This window comes from Bos mutus, chromosome 20 (assembly GCF_027580195.1).
Source record: "Bos mutus isolate GX-2022 chromosome 20, NWIPB_WYAK_1.1, whole genome shotgun sequence".
NCBI lineage: Eukaryota > Metazoa > Chordata > Mammalia > Artiodactyla > Bovidae > Bos > Bos mutus.
This window is the reverse complement of record NC_091636.1, coordinates 70,894,549-70,912,804: the sequence shown is the minus strand read 5'-3', so window position 1 is coordinate 70,912,804 and position 18,256 is coordinate 70,894,549. Positions and strand designations below refer to the sequence as shown.

General features: G+C 60.1%; 1 protein-coding gene across 1 annotated transcript in view; it reads right to left on the bottom strand.

Moving 5' to 3' along the window:
* Positions 1-7,581: 7,581 nt before the first annotated feature.
* The window catches only part of SLC6A3 (solute carrier family 6 member 3), a 34,748-nt gene continuing 24,073 nt past the window's right edge, over positions 7,582-18,256 (bottom strand). The window contains 6 exon segments of the mRNA XM_070357852.1: positions 7,582-7,614; positions 7,616-7,833; positions 14,574-14,594; positions 14,597-14,645; positions 15,970-16,137; positions 17,028-17,128. Of these exon segments, the coding sequence (XP_070213953.1) occupies positions 7,582-7,614; positions 7,616-7,833; positions 14,574-14,594; positions 14,597-14,645; positions 15,970-16,137; positions 17,028-17,128 (590 nt within the window).

The window sequence follows — 18,256 nt, the reverse complement described above, 5'->3', positions numbered from 1 at the left end:
CGCAGGACACGCGTGTGGGTAATTGAACGAAGTCTCCTGAAACGACCTTACCTCGTGCACGAGCACACGTGGCGTTTTCTAATTTACTCAAAGAGTCGCTGCCCTCCTGTTGGTTCCTGCACCCACTGATGGCCACACCTGCAGGCCGGGGCACACAGCCCTTGACCCCTGCTTCACAGCCTGCGTGTTCCCGGCGGGGCTCCCAGGGCGGGCAGGAGGGGATGTGCCGGCCACACCTGCCCCGTGTCGGCACCAGCGCGGCCTCTGCACTCCGGTGTCCCTCTCAGTTCAGCAGGTCACTCCAGCATCCCGTCCTGGGCCCGCCTGCTGTCCTTGGAGCCCCCTGCCACCCTGCAAGTCCATCGGCCTCTTTGCACACCAGCGTGAGTACGTGTGCCATGACTGTTGGGCTGAGGGTCTTCCTGCTGAGCCCCGGGGCCTGGCCGGGCCTGTCTGCGGCCCCGACGTCTCTGAAGCTCCTCGCAGGTGCCTGGCGCCTGGCAGGAGGTCGTGTATGTTCCCAGGACAGAAGGATGAGGGGTGGGTGTCCCGTCCCAGTGGCTGGAAGTCCGAGGCCACAGTGTCCGTGCAGTGGCTTCCTTCTGCGGCCGAGGGGGGGCTCCAGCCCAGGCCCCCTCCAGCCTCTCAGCTTGGCCGGCGTTGGTGGTGCCTGGACTTGGGGAAGCATCGCCATCTCTGAGCCCTCCCCATGGCATCTCCCTGTGAGTGTGTCTCCAGTCGTCGGCTTCACAGGACACCAATCCTACTGGACGGGGGCCCGGCCCCTGCAGGGCAGCCTCAGCTTCACCAGGTCCAGCCACAGACACCCCGTTTCCAAACAGGCCACACAACCGGGTGCCGGGGGTTCGGTCCTCAAGACGAGTTTGGGGGAACAAGCGCAGCCCCAGGGGGAGGACTAGAGGTGGGGACGGGGTCTTAGAAATCCCGGGAAGCCAGTGTCCAGGCCCCACCTTTCCACCAAGGCCCCTTGTGTTTCTTCAGCCCCAGCTCCATACACCCACTGCGTGCTGAGTCCCTGGGCCAGGGGCTCACGTGCTCTCAGGATCCAGCCTGTCCCTGAGCCCATGTGCAGGAAGGGTTGCGGGCCCCCCGGGGTCCCCTCAAAGGCACGACTCTCCTGCCCCGGGAGTCCTTCTCCTGCTGGACTCGGAGCACCCCAGCTAGCCTCCCCAGAGCTCTGGGGGCCAGCTCAGCTGCTGGTCTGTGGCTTGTCTGCTGCTGTTCAGGAGGGCTGGGGGCTGGGGCAGGAGAGGGCCTCAGGCCAAGGCTTGCTGGGGAAGGACCGTGTCCAAGCCCCATGGCTGCCCTCGGAGCAGGGGGCTCAGGACTCGGTTTGCTGGTTGCTGGCTCTGGCTGCCCACCAGCCTGTGACCCTGGGCCAGCTCCATTCTCACCGTGGAGGAGATTCCAGGAAAACGGGCGTCGTGGCCTCAGTGGTCTGTCCCTTCATTTTTGCTGTGTCCTGCCAATACAGGAGACACGGGTTCAAGCCCTGGGTCAGCGGGCTACAGTCCGTGGGGCCCCAAAAGAGTCAGACGTGACTTAGCGACTGAACAAACAACGACCGATCTTACGGGGGTACGGGTAGAGGGGTCGCCCAAGGGCATGAGCTCCGGTAGGTGGGGTGTGGGCATCTTGCAGGGAGCAGGTCTCATGGGCACCTCTGGCCTTCGACCTTGAGCCTGGGGCAGCCCGCTGGTCCCAGGGGGTGGGTGACGTGTCCCCGTCCTGGGGTCGGGCTGCATCTGGGGGCAGCTGACCCCACGGGGTGGAGGGCCGGTGGGCAGCCCTGCCTCTGGGGTGTGCCTGGGAGAGGCTCCTGAGCGCTGGGCCAATGTCTGGGTCCCGCCATGGACCTCGCGGTCCCCGCCGCCCGCCCTGCCCAGGACGGCTTTGGCCGGGGCGTCTGTGTGGCGGGATGTCTCTGCAAGCCAAACCGTCAGTCTGTGGATCCTCCTGGGGTGGTGGGACCCCTGGGAACAGAGTAGGCCTGCGGTGTGGGGAGGCCGGGCCTGGCCTGCCTGGCCTGGGAGGGTGAAGGCCTCTGCAGGGCTGGGGCGGGGGCTTGGTGGGGGAGCCTGGGCAGTGGGAGCCACTCCCTCCTGGGGGACAGTGATGAGGCCCCTGGCAGGCCAGGTAGGTGCGTGTCGAGTCTGGTGATGTGAGGAGAAGCCACACAGGGACCCCAGCGGCTGGACGGTGGTCGGCGGCTCAGAGACAACCAGGGCCTTTCCGGCGGAGCTCCGGCTCTCCACCCTGTTTGCTCCTGGGCCTGGGTGGGAGGCCTGTGCAGGCTGGGGGCCTCGTCCGAGGCTCTAACGTAAAGCCTGTTTCCAGCCCAGAGTCCCCTGGAATTTTCTAGTTTTGCGCTCACATGAATTTCATTTTGTGCAGTTTTAATTTGAAAGCCTCCCCCCCACCCCCCGCCGGTAAAAGTCTCTTGTTTTGCTAAAGCAAGGAGGTCTCCTGACTTGAGTCCAAACACAGGGATATTTTCTTCCATCAGAGAACCAGGAGGTCTCAGGTTTTTCCCAGCTGAAGAGTCTCAGCACAGAGAGCGGGTGTTTAAACCCGACTTCAGACCTGGGCCCAGAGGCCTTGCAGGGTACCTCGGGGCTGGAGACCCGGGCTGGGCTCGCTGCGTCCTGCCCCCGGCGTCACCTCCGGGCCTTTCCTAGTGCCGGTCACAGTGTGAGGGGTGCTCTCTTGGAGGGAAGGCGGTGAGTGGTCAGTCTGCTGAGTGTCCGCGTTCTCAGCACAGGGCAGAGTGGGGGCCGTGCCTTGGACCCGCGAGCACCTGGCCTCACCTGCTCCCTCCTCCTCAGTCCTGGAAGTCGCTGGGGACGATCCACGCATGGGCAGGGCCCTCCTGTCCAAGGCTGTGCCCTCGCCCCCAAGGCCCCAGCCCTTGCGTCCACATGGGCACCACAGATCCCGCCAGAGTGCCCGGCGTCCCCACACACCCACAGGGAGCGGTGCTGTGTTCAGAGGGGGGGGAACCGGCAGATACGGGTTGGATCCATTAGAATTTCCGGCATCAGACAGAACCATAAAAGCGAACTACTGACTGGATGGAAAACAACTTTTCTCTGTGCCTGCCATAACCGGGAAGCAGTTAGAAAGCGTCGCCTCACCGTCTGGGGTACTGAGAGCCGCAGGAAACAATGCTGCCCACCAGCCACGCTCAGGCCGAGCTTCTCAGCACCTCCCTCATCCTAACACTTTAATCCTTTTGGCGGCCACCCAGCCAGGCAGGGGGAGCCCCTGCAGCAAGTGGGCAGACCGAGGCCCAGGAGGTCAGGACCCTCACCTGGGCTGCGTGGTGGGGCAGCCCTACCCTCACCTTCATCTCCAGCTTCCTCCTCAAACAGCCACGGTCCCTGCCTGGGAGGTGAAGGGTGAGCTGGCCTGGTCCCATCCCCGGAGCTGGAGCCTGGAGCACCCAGGCCAACAGGGTCATCCTCCTGGGGGTTTCGTTGGCTCCGCGGGGAGCTGGACCTGCAGGAGACCTCCGTCTCCAAGGTTTCTCTGTGTTATAGAATGGTTTAGAACTTTACATTTAGTCTCTCTGTGTGAACAAAGGATATCAGAGCATTTAGTAGCTGAGGAATCGTAATACCATCTCTGAATATGCTTCTTGAAAGACTGCTCCAGATATTAACCTTTGATCCAGCAGGATCAAGCCAGTCAAGCGCACTGCTGTGTAAATACAGAAGCAGGTGGCTTTTAACCCAGAGAAATGTCCCCTCTGACAGGACTCTCACCTACACAAATGACTTGGAGAGAAGAGGAACTTGGGCTTCCCAGGTGGTACTCGTGGTAAAGAACCCGCCTGCCAAAGCAGGAAACACTGAGACAGGAGTTTGATCCTTGGGTCGGGAAGGTCCCCTGGAGGAGGGCATGGCAGCCCACTCCAGTGTTCTTGCCTGGAGAGTCCCGTGGACAGAGGAGCCTGGAGGGCTGCAGTCCGTGAGGTCACAAAGAGTTAGGATGACTGAAATGCCTTAGTACATACAAGAGGAACTTAGCTCCTGGAATAAGTAAAATTATTCAAATTCTAGGTAAATGTGTTCAGTGTCGAGTCGATACGGACTCGATTCTTTAGCTCTGTCGTGTACATGGAAGCTGCCCGCCATCCCTCGAGGAGGGCCGCAGAGGGACCGCAGGGGGCTGCAGACAGGGCCCTCCTGGAGGGGCAGGTGACTGCGGGGGTCGCTACCCCTGCCCAGGGCGGGACCCCGACTTTCGACTCTGGCCTGCGGGGCCTGCCTCTCTCCCCGTCCCACCTCTGTCTCTGATGCTCCATCGGGGAGATACGGTGCACGCCTGAACACGTTTCACAAAGAGGACTCGCCCCCTCAGGGGCACTGACTCTGGTATTTTCTATTTTGTTAAAATGAAAAAAAAAAAACAGTGAAGCCAGAGCCACTAAATTGGAGTGGTTCGATGTTCCCACCCTGTGGAGTGGCTGTGGCCCCGTGCGGGGCAGCCCAGTTGCCTGGCCCTGTCCGTCACCCAAGGTCAGAGGGTGGGGAGGTGGCCGGGTGACCGTCAGCTCTTGTTTTGTTTTGCCAGATGTGAATGGACCTTCAGTGTGGCCAGCTGGCACCCGTGCGCGGGGAGGGGTGGGTTTGCTGGACCCGGGCAGCTGGGAGGTTCTGGTGCCTCAGGCTCTGCTGGTGGTGCTGGGGCCCTGGAGGTCCTCAGGGATGAGGGAGATGGGAAGCAGGCAGGTCTCCCAAGGTCAGGACGTGGCAGCATCTTCCGGGGGGGACCACGGACCGTCTCAGAAAAGGTGACCTCTCCTGCTGTCCATGACCAGGAGACGGGTAAAGATGCTGGTCGGGTGCGTCTACAGAGATTAAGTGGGGATTGTGGAGCAAAACCAAGGAAAGCCAAACACGGAGGAATTTGTTTACCCTTTAAATCACTTATTTCACTGTTGCCAAGCCTTTATTGAAATGCTCCTCTCAAAGGAAAAATCACATGGCTTTCCTGGGCTGTAACACCTAGACTGTTTCTAAAGGTCACTGGGCAAAGAGCATCTGTCCGATGGCAACGTGCAGTGTGGATGGAGGAGCCGAGGCCCCCATTGACAGACCTGGGGCGCAGGCGGCCTCTTCCCCCCCAGGAGCTGGTTTCCGCACCCGGTCAGAGCGGGAAGAAAACATGCACTCAGGTGTTTCAAAATCAACACATTTCACTTGTATTAAAGAGTGTGGCCTCCCCTTGGAGAACAGACATCAGACACAGCATTCCGGTGGCCGCACCGGGTATGTGAGCCTGGGCCGGAGTCACAGCCTTGAGATGCGACACAAGACCTCCCACCACCTATTGCCGCCCGTCCACCTACCTGTCCATCCACTCACGTGCACACAAATTATCCACCCATCCACCTTTCCATCCATCCACCCACCCACCCATCCATCCATCTACTCACCTATCCACCACCCATCCACCTTTCCATCCATCCAGCCACCCACCCATCCATCCACCCACTCATCCATCCACCCATCCATCATCCTTCCATTCACCCATCCACCCACCCATCCACCAATCCACCCAGCCATCCATCCACCCGCTCATCCATCCATCCACCCGCTCATCCATCCATCCTTCCATTCACCCACCCATCCACCTTTCCATCCACCCACCCATCCATCCATCCACCCACCCATCATTTATCCATCCAACATTCATCTATCAATCTAACCACTTGCCCATCAGCCCTCCATCCATCCATTCCTCCATCTCTCCCTCATCTGTCATCCATCCATCCACCCATCCATTTCCTCTCTTCCTTCCTCCTTTCTCCACTTCCTCCTCCATCCACCCATCCATGCCCCTCCCTGTTGGCTCACTCATCTGTAAATGTAACTTGAGTGCCACTGCCCACTGCGTGCCAGCTCTAAGACACTGGCAGAAACACACGAGACGAGCTCAGCCCCTGCTCCCGGGGGAGCTCCTGCTCAAACTGGGGAGCAGTGAGCACTCTCCCTTCCATGGGAACCTGCTGGGGAGAGTGGGGGTTCCTGAGCACTGAGCAGGGGTGGAGCCCAGAAGCAGAGGTCAGAGCAGACTCCCAGAGGTGGCATCCAAGCAGAAGGATAAACCACAGGGCTCTTCTCTGGGCTGTGGCCAGAGCTGATGGGTGTCTAGAAGGACCTCGTTCTCCAGAGTGGACAAGAGATCCTTAGGGACCAAAGGCAGGAGCCGCTCAGGGCTCTGGGGTCGTGTCCCCAGAAGAGGCGCTTGGGCTGGGCAGGAGCTGCGGTCAGCCCGCCTGGCCGGGGTCCGGGCCCCCGGGGAGCCTGCAGGGGAGCCGGCTGGGCAGAGGAGGGCTTGAGAGAGAGGAAAGACAGACGGGAGGACTGGGGGGGACACCCACGGGGCCACGGGTGGGTCGGGCTGAGCCTGGCAGACCTGGGCGGCCGGGGCTGCATGTGCTCGTGGCGGGCGGGGGTGAGTGAAGGGGGGTCTGGAGGGAGGGGTCTGGGTGCCCGAGGCATCGCCTGGACGAGACACCGTCGGGGAGGAACGTGGCCACACAGCCCCGGCCATCTCCCCGCGGGTTTCTTTATTGTTGGGGACAAGCACACGAGAGACCACTGTGAACGCAGACGGACACGGACACCACCGGCGTTCTTCACGAGCGCTCAGCGCTCCTGGGAAGGACGGGGCCCGACTCCTCTCAGCCACACCCGCGCCCGAGCACCAGTCCACCCGTGGCTGCCCTGAGCAGCCGGTTCCACGGGCCTGGGCTGAGGGCCGCTCCCAGTGCGGCTGCGAGGGCTGCACGGGCCTGGCCGGCAGCCTCCCGGTGGCCCTGGGCACACGGCCAGCAGGGCGTCCCCGGACCATGGCCACGAGCCCTGCGGACGGCAGCGCCAGAGGCTAATATCCTCTGCAGCGACCTCAGTAACATTGGCCAACGGGCTTCAGAAACCGGCCCCGCCTTCCGAGCACGGGTTTGACTCCCGGGTCAACGCGGCTCTGAAAGCCATTTCCTAAGGAAACCAGAGCTGCGGCTGCTGAGACGGGCGCCTCCGAGAACCGAGATTCCGGCCGGGCCTCCCTCCTAAGGTTGGGGGGTCCAGGCTAAGCCGCAGGGGCACCCCTGCTCCTGGCAAGCTCGCCTTCTCTGTGGCTGGGGGTCCGCGGTGAGGGGACCGTGAGCTGACAGGGACCCGCGTCGGGCGGGACCAGTGGCAGCCCACACAGATTTTACCGTTTTCCCTCAGCGACAAGGAAACAGGCAGCACTCTGCCCCCAGGCCGCCCGCCCCTGGGGGCTCGACTGGCCCATTTGACGTGGGGATGCGTTTTCACCTTCGGTGTGGCCTCCTCCATTTCACGGCTGTACAAGAAGGCCAAACGCGACACTTGGCTTTTTAATAGGGGCAAAACAAAGGGTGTAGGAAGCTGTTGCGAGCGCCGGGGCTCTCGGCAGAGAACCTGTGACCTGTAATTACTGTTCTCTCTCCTCCACACGCGGGCTGGCGGCCTCCCCGAGCTCCAGGGGCCCTGGTGGGCCGATGCGGGTGGAGGGCAGGCAGCGGCTCTAATACACGGAACACAGCCCAGTTGATTCTACCTGCGGGATGAGCACAGACTAGGGGAGGTACACAGCGACACGTGGACGGTGGGGTCAGCTCCCGGGGCACAGGGGGCGCTCCCGTCCAGGGAAAGGCGTGTGTGTGTCCGGCGAGGCGGGGGCTGGGGGTGGGGGGCCCTCCTCGCCCTGGTCCTCGCGACGGCACCCAGCAGCTCTTCCTCCTCCTCCATCCGCCTACACCACGAGCCAGTGGTGGAGCTGCAAAGGAAACAGGCTTTGCTGAGACACGAAGTGAGGTGCCCCTTGGATACAGGCGGCTCCCGGGCTGGGGCCCTGCCGAAGCCGGGGGCAGGCGGAGGTGGGGACCAGCGCAGCTCCTGGGCACCACAGAGCTGATGCCCCAGTCGCTTCCTGGAGGCAAGTCATCGCTTCACAGAGTCAGAGCACGGCGGCCTCGAGGGGCCAGAATGCAGCCCAGCGGCCCCCGCGGACCCGGGTGCTGTGGCCTCTGCTCTGGGCAGACACTGGACGCCGCAGGCCTGGGAGGGTCCCAGAGCGCACGCCGCCAGCCTGCCCGCAACCCGCAGTGCCCCCGGTCCCTGGCGGCCTCACTCCTGGGGCCTCCGATCCTGCCCCGGGGCAGCCCCGCACCCCACAGCCTCACTCCTGGGGCCTCACTCCTGGGGCCTCACTCCTGGGGCCTCTGATCCTGTCCCGGGGCAGCCCTGCGCCCCGCGGCACCAGCTGCTCTGTGCGACCCCGCAGGTGCGGATGTGGCCTCGTTCCCGGCTTGGGGGACGGGCGAGGTGGACAGGCCCCTATTTAGCTGTCCACAGGTGTCATCGCCTGTGATTACCCAGCTGTTAGCTCAGCCTGTTTTGAGCACAAGCCATTCGATCGCACTAAATGGCAAGAACCGAGTGTTTGTAAACATTTCCAAAGCAAGATGTGCAGGGCTTGTTTTTGATACGGCCGTCCAGGGGTTGGGGGGATGGGGGATGGGGAGAAGGTGGCCCCCCCGGGGTGGTGGGGGGGAGGCGGCCGTCCTGGGGTTGGGGGGATGGGGGGGGATGCAGCCCCCCTAGGGGGGTGGGGGGAGGCAGCCCCCCCGGGCGGGGGTGGGGGGCAGGCGGCCGTCCTGGGGTTGGGGGGATGGGGGGGAAGGCGGCCCCCCCAGGAGGGTGGGGGGGAGGCCGCCCCCCCGGGGGGTGGGGGGGAGGTGGGGTGGCTCCCCTGCAGGCTCTCCCTCGCCCTGCCCCCCGAGGACCTGCCTAGGACACACGCCACGGCCCCCAAGGGCAGCTGGAGGGCAGGGCCTGGTGGGGCCGGACCAGCAGGGGCCGGGGCCCGGGGTGGTGGCTGCGTGGTGACTTCAGGCCAGTGCTGAGGCTGGGGCGGGGGGCATACCGGGGACCCCAGCTGGGACCCAGCTCAGGCATGAAGCGGCCCTCTGTCCCAGCCATGGACGAGCCCAAGGCAACCTTCTCGGGAGGAAGAGGAGGCCTCTCTCAGAGGTCCCACAAGGGAAGCTCAAGCCATGAGCTGGCGACCAGGAGACCAGAAACAGCGGTGGTCAGCAGGAACCTGAAACTCCAGTCCAGGCCCCTGGACCAGAGAGGTGGAGACCTTCAGGTTACTGGGCAGCTGTGTAAGAAATGGCTTAGAAGGGGACACGGGCCACAGAGATGCACAGTTTAAAGGTCAAAGGCTGCTTCCTGAGAAGACGCGAACAAGGTCCCTGTCAGTGAAGGGGGCACAGGAAGGGGGTGGGTGATAGAGCTTTCATAATGGGGGCTACGGGGGCATGGGCAGGGCAGTGCCAGAGAGACAGACAAAGAGATTTCTGGGCCAGGGACTCCCCGGCGGTCCAGCAGTTAGGACCGGGGCTTTCACTGCCGAGAGCCTGGGTTCAGTCCCTGGTTGGGGAAGTAGGATCTCGTAAGCTGCACACTGCAGCAGAAAACAAGGAAAAACAATGATATTTCTGGTCCAGATGGAGTAATGGGGACCTAATAGACTCTACCATTCAAAACCACTTAAAATGAACAATAAGCATATAATAATGCATTTTCAGACAGCAGGAGATTGGATGACAAAGGACAGAGACCCTGAGAGAGACCAGGAGGATGAGGCATCCAGCTGCCCCACTCGCACCCACTTTCCAGCAGCAGCGTGGGGCGTGGAGCCCAGGTCAGGTGGTGAAGCCTGGGCCTGGCGAGATGGGGTGAGCGTGGGAGAGCCCCAGGGCGTGGCAATTCACAGGACGGAGCTCCAGAGGGGCGGGCGCAGCACCCAGAGCTCTGAGTATGTACATGGGGACCCAGGGTCCAGCTGAGCGGTCAGGCACTCGAGTCCAGAGAGACCCTCCCAGCAGGATTCAAGGAACATTCCCCAAACCTAGAGACTGGGAGCTGAGGCTGCCCCACAGCCAGGCAGGAGCATCTCTTGGGTCTCGGGGAGCTGACTAGAGTGTTCCCCAAGGTCTTGCTCCAGCATCAGGAGCGCGGTGAGCCCCACACCCAATGCTGCTGTGGTCCCAACTTAACAAGTCTTCACAAGCAAGTCCCCCAGAAATCAAACTGTCTCCAAGTAATTCAATGATGACCCAGAAGAGAGCTCCAGAATATCTGGTGGTGGTTTAGTCACTAAGTTGTGTCTGACTCTTGTGACCCCAGGGACTGTAGCCCTCCAGGCTCCTCTGTCCATGGGATTCTCCAGGCAAGAATAATGGAGTGAGTTGCCATTTCTTTCTCCAGGGGATCTTCCCGACCTGGGGACTGAACCCAAGTCTCCTGCATTGTAGGCAGATTCTTTACCCACCGAGTCACAAGGGAAGCCCCCAAAATATTTAAGGTAACACAAATATATCTAGGCTTTAACATGGTAAAACTCACAATGTCTAGAATTCAGTTAAAAATGACTAGACACGCAAGGCATCAGCAAAAGTCAGCATCTTATGAGAAAAGTCAACTGACGCTGACCCAGAACAGAGAGAGATGTTGACACTGGCAGATGGGGGCCTTGCACAGGGATCATTACTGCACTGCACGTCCAGACAGGTAAGCTGAGGCATGACTGACAGAATGTCCCGCGTGGACTTCTAGAGGTGAAAACTGCAGTGTGTGAAATGACAGATCCGCTGGGTGGGCTTATCTGTAGATTAGGCTTTGCTGAGGTGAAAAATTAATGAACTAAACAAAGCAGCAGAAAGCACACAAAAATAAAACACAGAAGAAGAGCATTAAAGAGCCTAAACTGTGTGACCGGAACCCCTGAAGGTGATGAGGCAGGAAAAATGGAAGGAACAACAGCAAGTATTTCCAAATACACTGAGAACTGTAAACTCAGTTTCAAGAGGCTCGGGGGACTGTGGGTATAAGAAGCACGAATCCTGGTGCGTAACCACACACAGTGGAGAGACGAGCTCAAGGACTCAGCGTGAAGCCCTTTCCATAAAGTTCAAAACGACGGAAACCAAACAGTCCTTCTCAGGAATTTAGCGGTACCTACAGATGCCACAGGAGAAGGCAATGGCACCCCACTCCAGTACTCTTGCCTGGAAAACCCCATGGACGGAGGAGCCTGGTGGGCTGCTGTCCATGGGGTCGCTGGGAGTCGGACACGACTGAGTGACTTCCCTTTACTTTTCACTTTCATGCACTGGAGAAGGAAATGGCAACCCACCCCAGTGTTCTTGCCTGGAGAATCCCAGGGACGGGGGAGCCTGGCAGGCTACAGTCCATGGGGTTGCAAAGAGTCGGATACGATTGACGTGACTTAGCAGCAGCAGCAGCGTAGATGCCACAAAACTGCAGCAGAGAAGGCTGCTAGATGCTGGATCGAGACGGTGCTGACTCTGGGGACAGGAGGAAGGCGGACGGGGAGGCGGATGTGACCGCTGTCAAGGCGGAGCTTGTACGGTCGTTCACAAGGGTGTACTTTGTCACGTGGTTAAATAAATGAGAAACAGCCACGCGGGGGCCAATGCACAACGGAGAACCCGGACGCAGAGCCTGAAAAGACCCCTGACAGAGGGTGAGACCTGGAGGGCGACGAGCACACACAGAGCCCAGGACGGCCGCAGAGGCGAGGGGCGAGCTTTAACTCTCAGCTGCACAACTCCCAGAACTCACTAAAAACAAGAATTTACAGACCCCGGACACACAAAATATTCTGGGAGGGATAAGTAAATAAAACTACTTATAACAGTTTTCTAATAATACAAATAACAGAAGTCTGTGCTCAGACACAGGGAGACTGCAGCCAGCCCCAAAGGTAAAGGAAGCTGGACGGGTCCCGGAACATAGAGACCCCGCCCCACAGGACATGGAGACCCTGCTCACAGGAGACCCTGCCCCACTGGACCTCCCGTCCCAGCAGGACTGTGGGGCGGCAGGTGGAGAAGCCCTGTCATCAACATGCCGAGAGATGGTGACAACAGAGAAGCTCGAGCCTGCAGAAAGTCTGTCATAAATGAGGGCAAAGACACTCACAGATACACAAAGTTGGTAGAAACCAGCACAATACTGCAAAGCGACTACGCTTCAATTAAAAATAAACATTAAAAAACACTCCCTTAGAGCAATGTCTGAAGGATACTTTTGGAGAGTCAAGAAAGTGATCTTTCCAGGAAAGATGCAGATGCCAAAAAGTGCAGTGAACAAGTGAACACTGGACGCGAGCTCGTCCAGGGAGTTTCTGGAGAGAACAGCGTAACAATAGTAACGGAGCCTAATTCGTGGGTTAAAAAAGACATAAGTGCAACACTGGCTAAAAATAGCTCATTATTATTTAAGAGCTGACTCGCTGGAAAAGACCCTGATGCTGGGAAAGGTTGAAGGCAAAAGCAGGAGAGGGCAGCAGAGGACGAGATGGTTGGATGGCATCACCGACTCAACGGACATGAGTTTGAGCAAGCTCCAGGGGATGGTGAAGGACAGGGAAGCCTGGTGAGCTGCAGTCCATGGGGTCACAAAGAGTCAGACACCACTTAGCGACTAAAGAACAAAATTATTAATTATTAGTATCATTAATCAATAGCAGGAAAATTAAGTCCTTGTGATATTCAGGATGGGGGTTCACATAAAGCTTAACTTCATAGTTGAAGTTAACTTTATACTTGAAGTCCCCATATGCTTGGTACAGGGACTTCCCTGGCGACCCAGTGGTTAAGAATCTGCCTTGTAATGCAAGGGACGTGGTTCAATCCCTGGTCAGGGAACTGAGATCCCACAGGCTGTGGGGCAACTGACCTGGGGGCCACAGCTGCTGAGCCTGTGCACTCTGGAGCCCACCTGCCACAACCAGAGAGTCCGTGCTCTGCAGTCAAAGACCCCACGTGACAGAGCTGCGTCAGCAACTAAAGGCCACACACAGCCAAATACATATTTAAAAACTTAAAAATACTTAAAAAATGGTCAGCATCAAAAAACCTTAAAAGAAATACACACAGTACGATTTTAAAAACAAGAATAAAACCAATAAAGCACATAAGTTCCAAACAAACAGAAAGAGTAGAATAAGAAAACAAACCCTCCAAAATCAGTCATGAAAGGCAACAGAGGGGGGAGAATAAGCATCGCAAAGCGGAGCAGAGTCATGAAAGGCAACAGAGGGGAAGAGTAAGCATCGCAAAGTGGAGCAGAGTTAAAAAGGTCGCAGAATCAGGCCCAGCTGTATCAGTGATCCTCCAAAATCAATCATGAAAGGCAACAGAGGGGGAAGAATAAGCATTGCAAAGCGGAACAGAGTCATGAAAGGCGACAGAGGGGGGAGAGTAAGCATCGCAAAGTGGAGCAGAGTTAAAAAGGTCGCAGAATCAGGCCCAGCTGTATCAGTGATCCCAACAAACGTAAAGCAGATTAGTCTGCCCGATTGCCAGACTAAAACGCTTCAGTGTATTCGAGGACTGCAAAGGGCGCCTAAACTTTAGGATGGCTGCAAAGTGGGAAGTTAAAAGATGACAAAAGACGTTTCAGGTAAACTCTGAAGAGAGCTTGTGCAGCTGTAGCCCTCTAGATGAAAAGGACTTTAAGAGCAAAAGCATCTCAAGGCAAGAGGACAGGCTGGGTTACAAGGAAGACTGATCATCCTGAGCTCGTACGAGTCCCAGAAAACGCGCAGGTCAGATAAAGCGGAATCCAGTAGAGCTACAGGGAAAACGGACAAATATGCTTTCATGGTAGGCTATCCCGCACACGCCTCCTGCGCGGTAGGCTATCCCGCACACGTCTCCTGAATGCTGATGGCTGAACAGAGTGGAAACGGGCAAAGTTGTGGAAGATTTGAACAGCATAGTTACCAGCCGGATCTAATGGACAGAAGGAGAACTGTGTGTCAACAATTAGGGAAGACGTCTCATCTAAGGATAGAAGCGACACTTATAAAAGCTGGGTAGGTACTTGGCCACAAAGGAGCATCAAGAGACTTCAAAGAAGGGTAAAAAGGTGTCTGAACACAATACCATTAATTTAGAAACAAATAACAAAAAATAGAACATCCCCATGTATTTAGGGATTTCAGAGTTACAAGCAACTCGTGGGTAGAAGAAGTCACAACGAAAATTAAAACACGTTTAAAACTAAATAATAAACAAAACGCTATGTTAAAAGCTATGGAATGCAGCCACCAGGGTATTCTGTGGGAAATTCTTAGCCTTGAATGCTCATGTGAGAAAAGAAGAAAGGTTGAAAATTAACAATCCAGGGTCTAAATTAAGAAGTTAGTTAAGGTGTGACAGAGTAGACCAATGAAAGTAGAAGAAATAAAGACATCAGAGCTGGAAGGAAGGAGACAGAAGGCAAAGCTCGAACGGCGTGTTCTGCACCAAGTCGGTGGCCCTTCAGTCTCCAGAGCGGAAGTTCTCTGTCCGTTAGCCCCGCCCAGCCATGCCCCTTACAAGGTGTCTGAGTCAGTGCCCACCTGCTGGGGGACTCGCCAGGCAGCGCCTGTGGCCACGGCTAGCGTCCTAGGGCGGGAGGAGCCCCCGCGGCACTCACCGTGAACTGGCGCACCTCCCCGCTGTCCACCCGTCCGTGCTCCGTCTCGGGCGTGATGGCATAGGCCAGTTTCTAGAAGAGAAGGGGCCGCCATGGGCGCCGGCCCAGCGTGGTGGGCGGGCCCAGGGTGACCACCACACAGGTGGGGGCTGACGGCCAGGTCTCCTTAGACCCTGGAGCAAAGTCCAGGCCGACCGGAGGGAACAGGATTGGGTGTGGAGTTTCGGTGGCGGGCCCTGCAGACAGGGGAGCCCACACGCTCCAGCAGGGCCTGCGGGTCCCGCGGGGTGGGGGTCCGGGAGGTCCCGCTGTCTCTCACAGCCAGAGGGGAGGCTGGTTCCCTCCCACCACCTCCCCCTACCCCTCGGACAGCTCCCCCCCGGCCTCTCAGCAGCTGGCCCATGGACTGTCTGGGGCCAGGCGTCCCCCCCAGGTGTCACTGACCCCCATCTGAGCGCTGAGATTCTAGGGAGTGAGTCTGGCTGGCGGGAGGTCCAGGCCCTGCAGGCGCCCTCCCCAGCCCACACAGAGGGGTCTCTCCCAGGGCCAGCAGTCGCCTGCTGTCTGCAGGGCTGTCCCCCGGAGGCTGTGAGCAAGGGGGCTGTGAGCGGCGCCTACACTGCCTGACACCGTCCAGCTCTGCTGGGGGCCGCGAGGGCCTGGCCTGGGCTGGGCCTACTTGATGCTGAGGGACGGGCTGGGGGCCAGCCTGCGAGGGGACCCCGCCTTTGCGTCCAAGCCAGAGAGACGCCACGTGGCCCTCGGGGGATGCTTGGACCTGCTGGGGTACAGCCAGGGGCTTCGCTCCCCTGAGAGACTGGAATCGGGCATCAAGCAATGTCTGAGGGCTCCGGGAGAGCGTGCGAGGCTACGACCTCCATCTCATTTTCCGGGAATCCCAGCACCGCAATGGGGGCAGGGGGGAGCCCCTGTGCTCAGGTCACAGGTCACCCCCCCACCGCCTGCTTCACAGGGGACTCAGCAGTGGGCCTGACTCGGAGGCCCAGAGCCACCTCCGCCCTCACGGGGGTCCTGCCTGGCGGCCCCGCTGCCCCGGCTCAGCCCCGGGTGGGCCTGGTCCCCCGAGTCCACCCCCACCCTCAGACCACGGCGTCCACATGGTGCACAGCAGGCGAGCTCACACCCAGATACCCGCTGGCAAGCACACACGTGCATGCCCACGTGAGAACACACAGGCTCACACACACAACACGCCCAGACACACACGTGTAGACACACACCCAGCCCTCGTGCCTGGCACAGTCACCGCCCATCCAGACTCTCCTGCTGGTCCGAGACGAGCCGGTGGGAGCAGGCCTGGGACTCCCACCTGACCTCGCCGGCGGCCTCGCATTGGGCAGAAGGGCAGGAGAGGGGGCCCCGTGCAGATACGCACCTCCCGCGAGGAGCCAGGCAGGCTGCAGAGCTTGTAGGCGGCGTAGATGGGGACCACAGACATGGAGGACGCAGCGATGGCCCAGCCCAGCGCGTTGGCCCACTCGGGGAAGACGTAGGCTCCGTAGTGCGGGGGCCTGAAGGTCGCGATGCTGACCACGACCACAAACTGAAACCGAGCGGCAGGGTCAGGGGCAGCTGGGGCCAGGGGCTCCCGAGCGGCGACTCTGGGGAGGGCCCCCCACACAATGGCCTGAGGCTGCGGGCCCCGCGGTGGGGGCACATGCCCCTGAGTCTCAGGGCTGATGGGAGGGGCTCTCTCGCTGTCCTCCAAACCCCCGGGTTGCCACGTGAGGAGAAGCAGGACACCTCACTGACTGGAGGCAGGAGGGGTGACCAGAAGCCCCTGAGCGGGATTGGACCAGAAGCCTCACCCCGGCTCCACTTCCTCCTGCTGGCTCTTGGGGGTCGGGGCTGCCCGCGCCTACTCGCACCCGGGGGGCTGGGCTGGCTGGGTGGAGGCGGGTGCTGAGGGCCCCAAACAGCCAGCCGGGGCCGTTGGATAGGGGGGACAGTCAGGGGTCCTGAGCCACTGGGACTCGGCCACGGCCCACGCGGCCCTGCAGCCGTGGAGTGGACTTACAGCCGGGTTCCAACACAGCAGGCCGCAGGTGGACTTGCTCACCGGCCAGAGCTTGCCCAGCCCAGACCACGAGCAGCCACTGGACGTGCCGGGGAGCCCCGGGCCCGTGCTGTGGGTGAACCCTGTCTACTTCCGTCCCGCCTCACGGCCGAGCACCCACTGACCCCGAGGCTGACTTCCCTCCGCGGCCTCCAGGCAGAGGCACTGTCGGGTGAGGACCACCCTGCCGCCCATGTGGGTGTCTCGGTGGGCCCAGAGTGGGAGCCATGCTTCCAGGAGACCCGAGGATTTGGGGGGCCAGCCTGCCCTCCCAGCTGAGCCCGTGACCTGCTGACTCCCGCCCCTAGGGACCCGGTCAGGTAATGGCTGGGGCGGGGCGGGGTAGAGGGCGGGGCGGAGGGGGCGGGGGGCTTCACCAGGAGGAAGCAGGGGCTGACGAACTTCCAGCACAGCCGCCAGTAGAGGCTGGGCCGCCGCCCGGTCATCTGCTTGATGTCGTCGCTGAACTGCCACACACCTGCAGCAGAGGGCCAGGCAGGGCGTCAGTGCGGCCCGCCTGGAGATGCGGCCCCCACCCCACCCCCTGCCCCCCGCCCCCGGCTCCCCCTGGAGCCCAGGGTGCACGGTGCTGCCCAGGCCGCAGCAGGGGGTCATGCCGACTGGAGCCCGTGCACGTCCCCAGGGTGACCCTGGCATCACTGACGACCGTAAGGGAGGGCCTCTGGGGCTCCCACCCTCCTCCGCGAGGCCCACGGCCACCCCTGCCTCCCCTCTGTAATGAACATTATTCTTCTTTGCAAAAATCATGGTGAAACATACATCACGTGAAGCTTTCCGTTTGACCGCTGCGAGCACACAGCCCAGCGGCTTGAAGCAGGGTCGCACTGCTGTGCAGCCATGCCCGCCACCCTCCCCAGGCCTTCCTCGCCTTCCCCAGCGGAGGCCCCGGCCCTCCCCATCCTGCTTCCAGCCTCTGTGACCCTGGCTGTCCAGGGACCTGAGGGACTCCCGCGGGATCTGTCTGTCTGTGCCTGGCTCATGTCCCCAAGCACAGCGTCCTCTGTGCTCATCCAGGCAGGAGCAGGTGTCCGAGTGTCCCACTTTTTAGGGCTAAACTATGCCCACATGCATACAGTCATTATATTGTAGGGAAAGCTCCTGCTAGAAGCTGGATGAGCCAGTTTCTCCAGGTCTCACGCTCATTTCTCCCACCCTGAGGCTGGGTGATGGCTGGCCGCCTGAGTCTCATGTCACATGTGGGGACATCAGAGAGACAACTCCACGCAGGATTCCCTCTTCACACTCAGCCCCATCACCAGATCTCAGATTGGAGGGAGACTGAGGAAGCGGGGTGGAGGCTGAACCTAAAAGCCCGTAGAGACGGGGTGTCCCCAGGGCCCCTTGGGCAGCTCCGGGGCAGGCAGCCCCTCCCACACTGGCCCATCCGGAGACCAGGGGCCTCAGGGCACTGAGAGGCCAGGCGTGCTCTGGTGTGAACTGCTGTCTGCAGGAAGCGGGGTCTCTGCATTCAGAGGCTTTGGGGAGCGTGTGGTCGCCGCAAGGCCAGCTCCCCCTGGGCCTCCACCAGCTCTGCGATGTTCATGGCTGCTGGATACATTTGAGGCACTTTCTCTCTTTCTCTGAG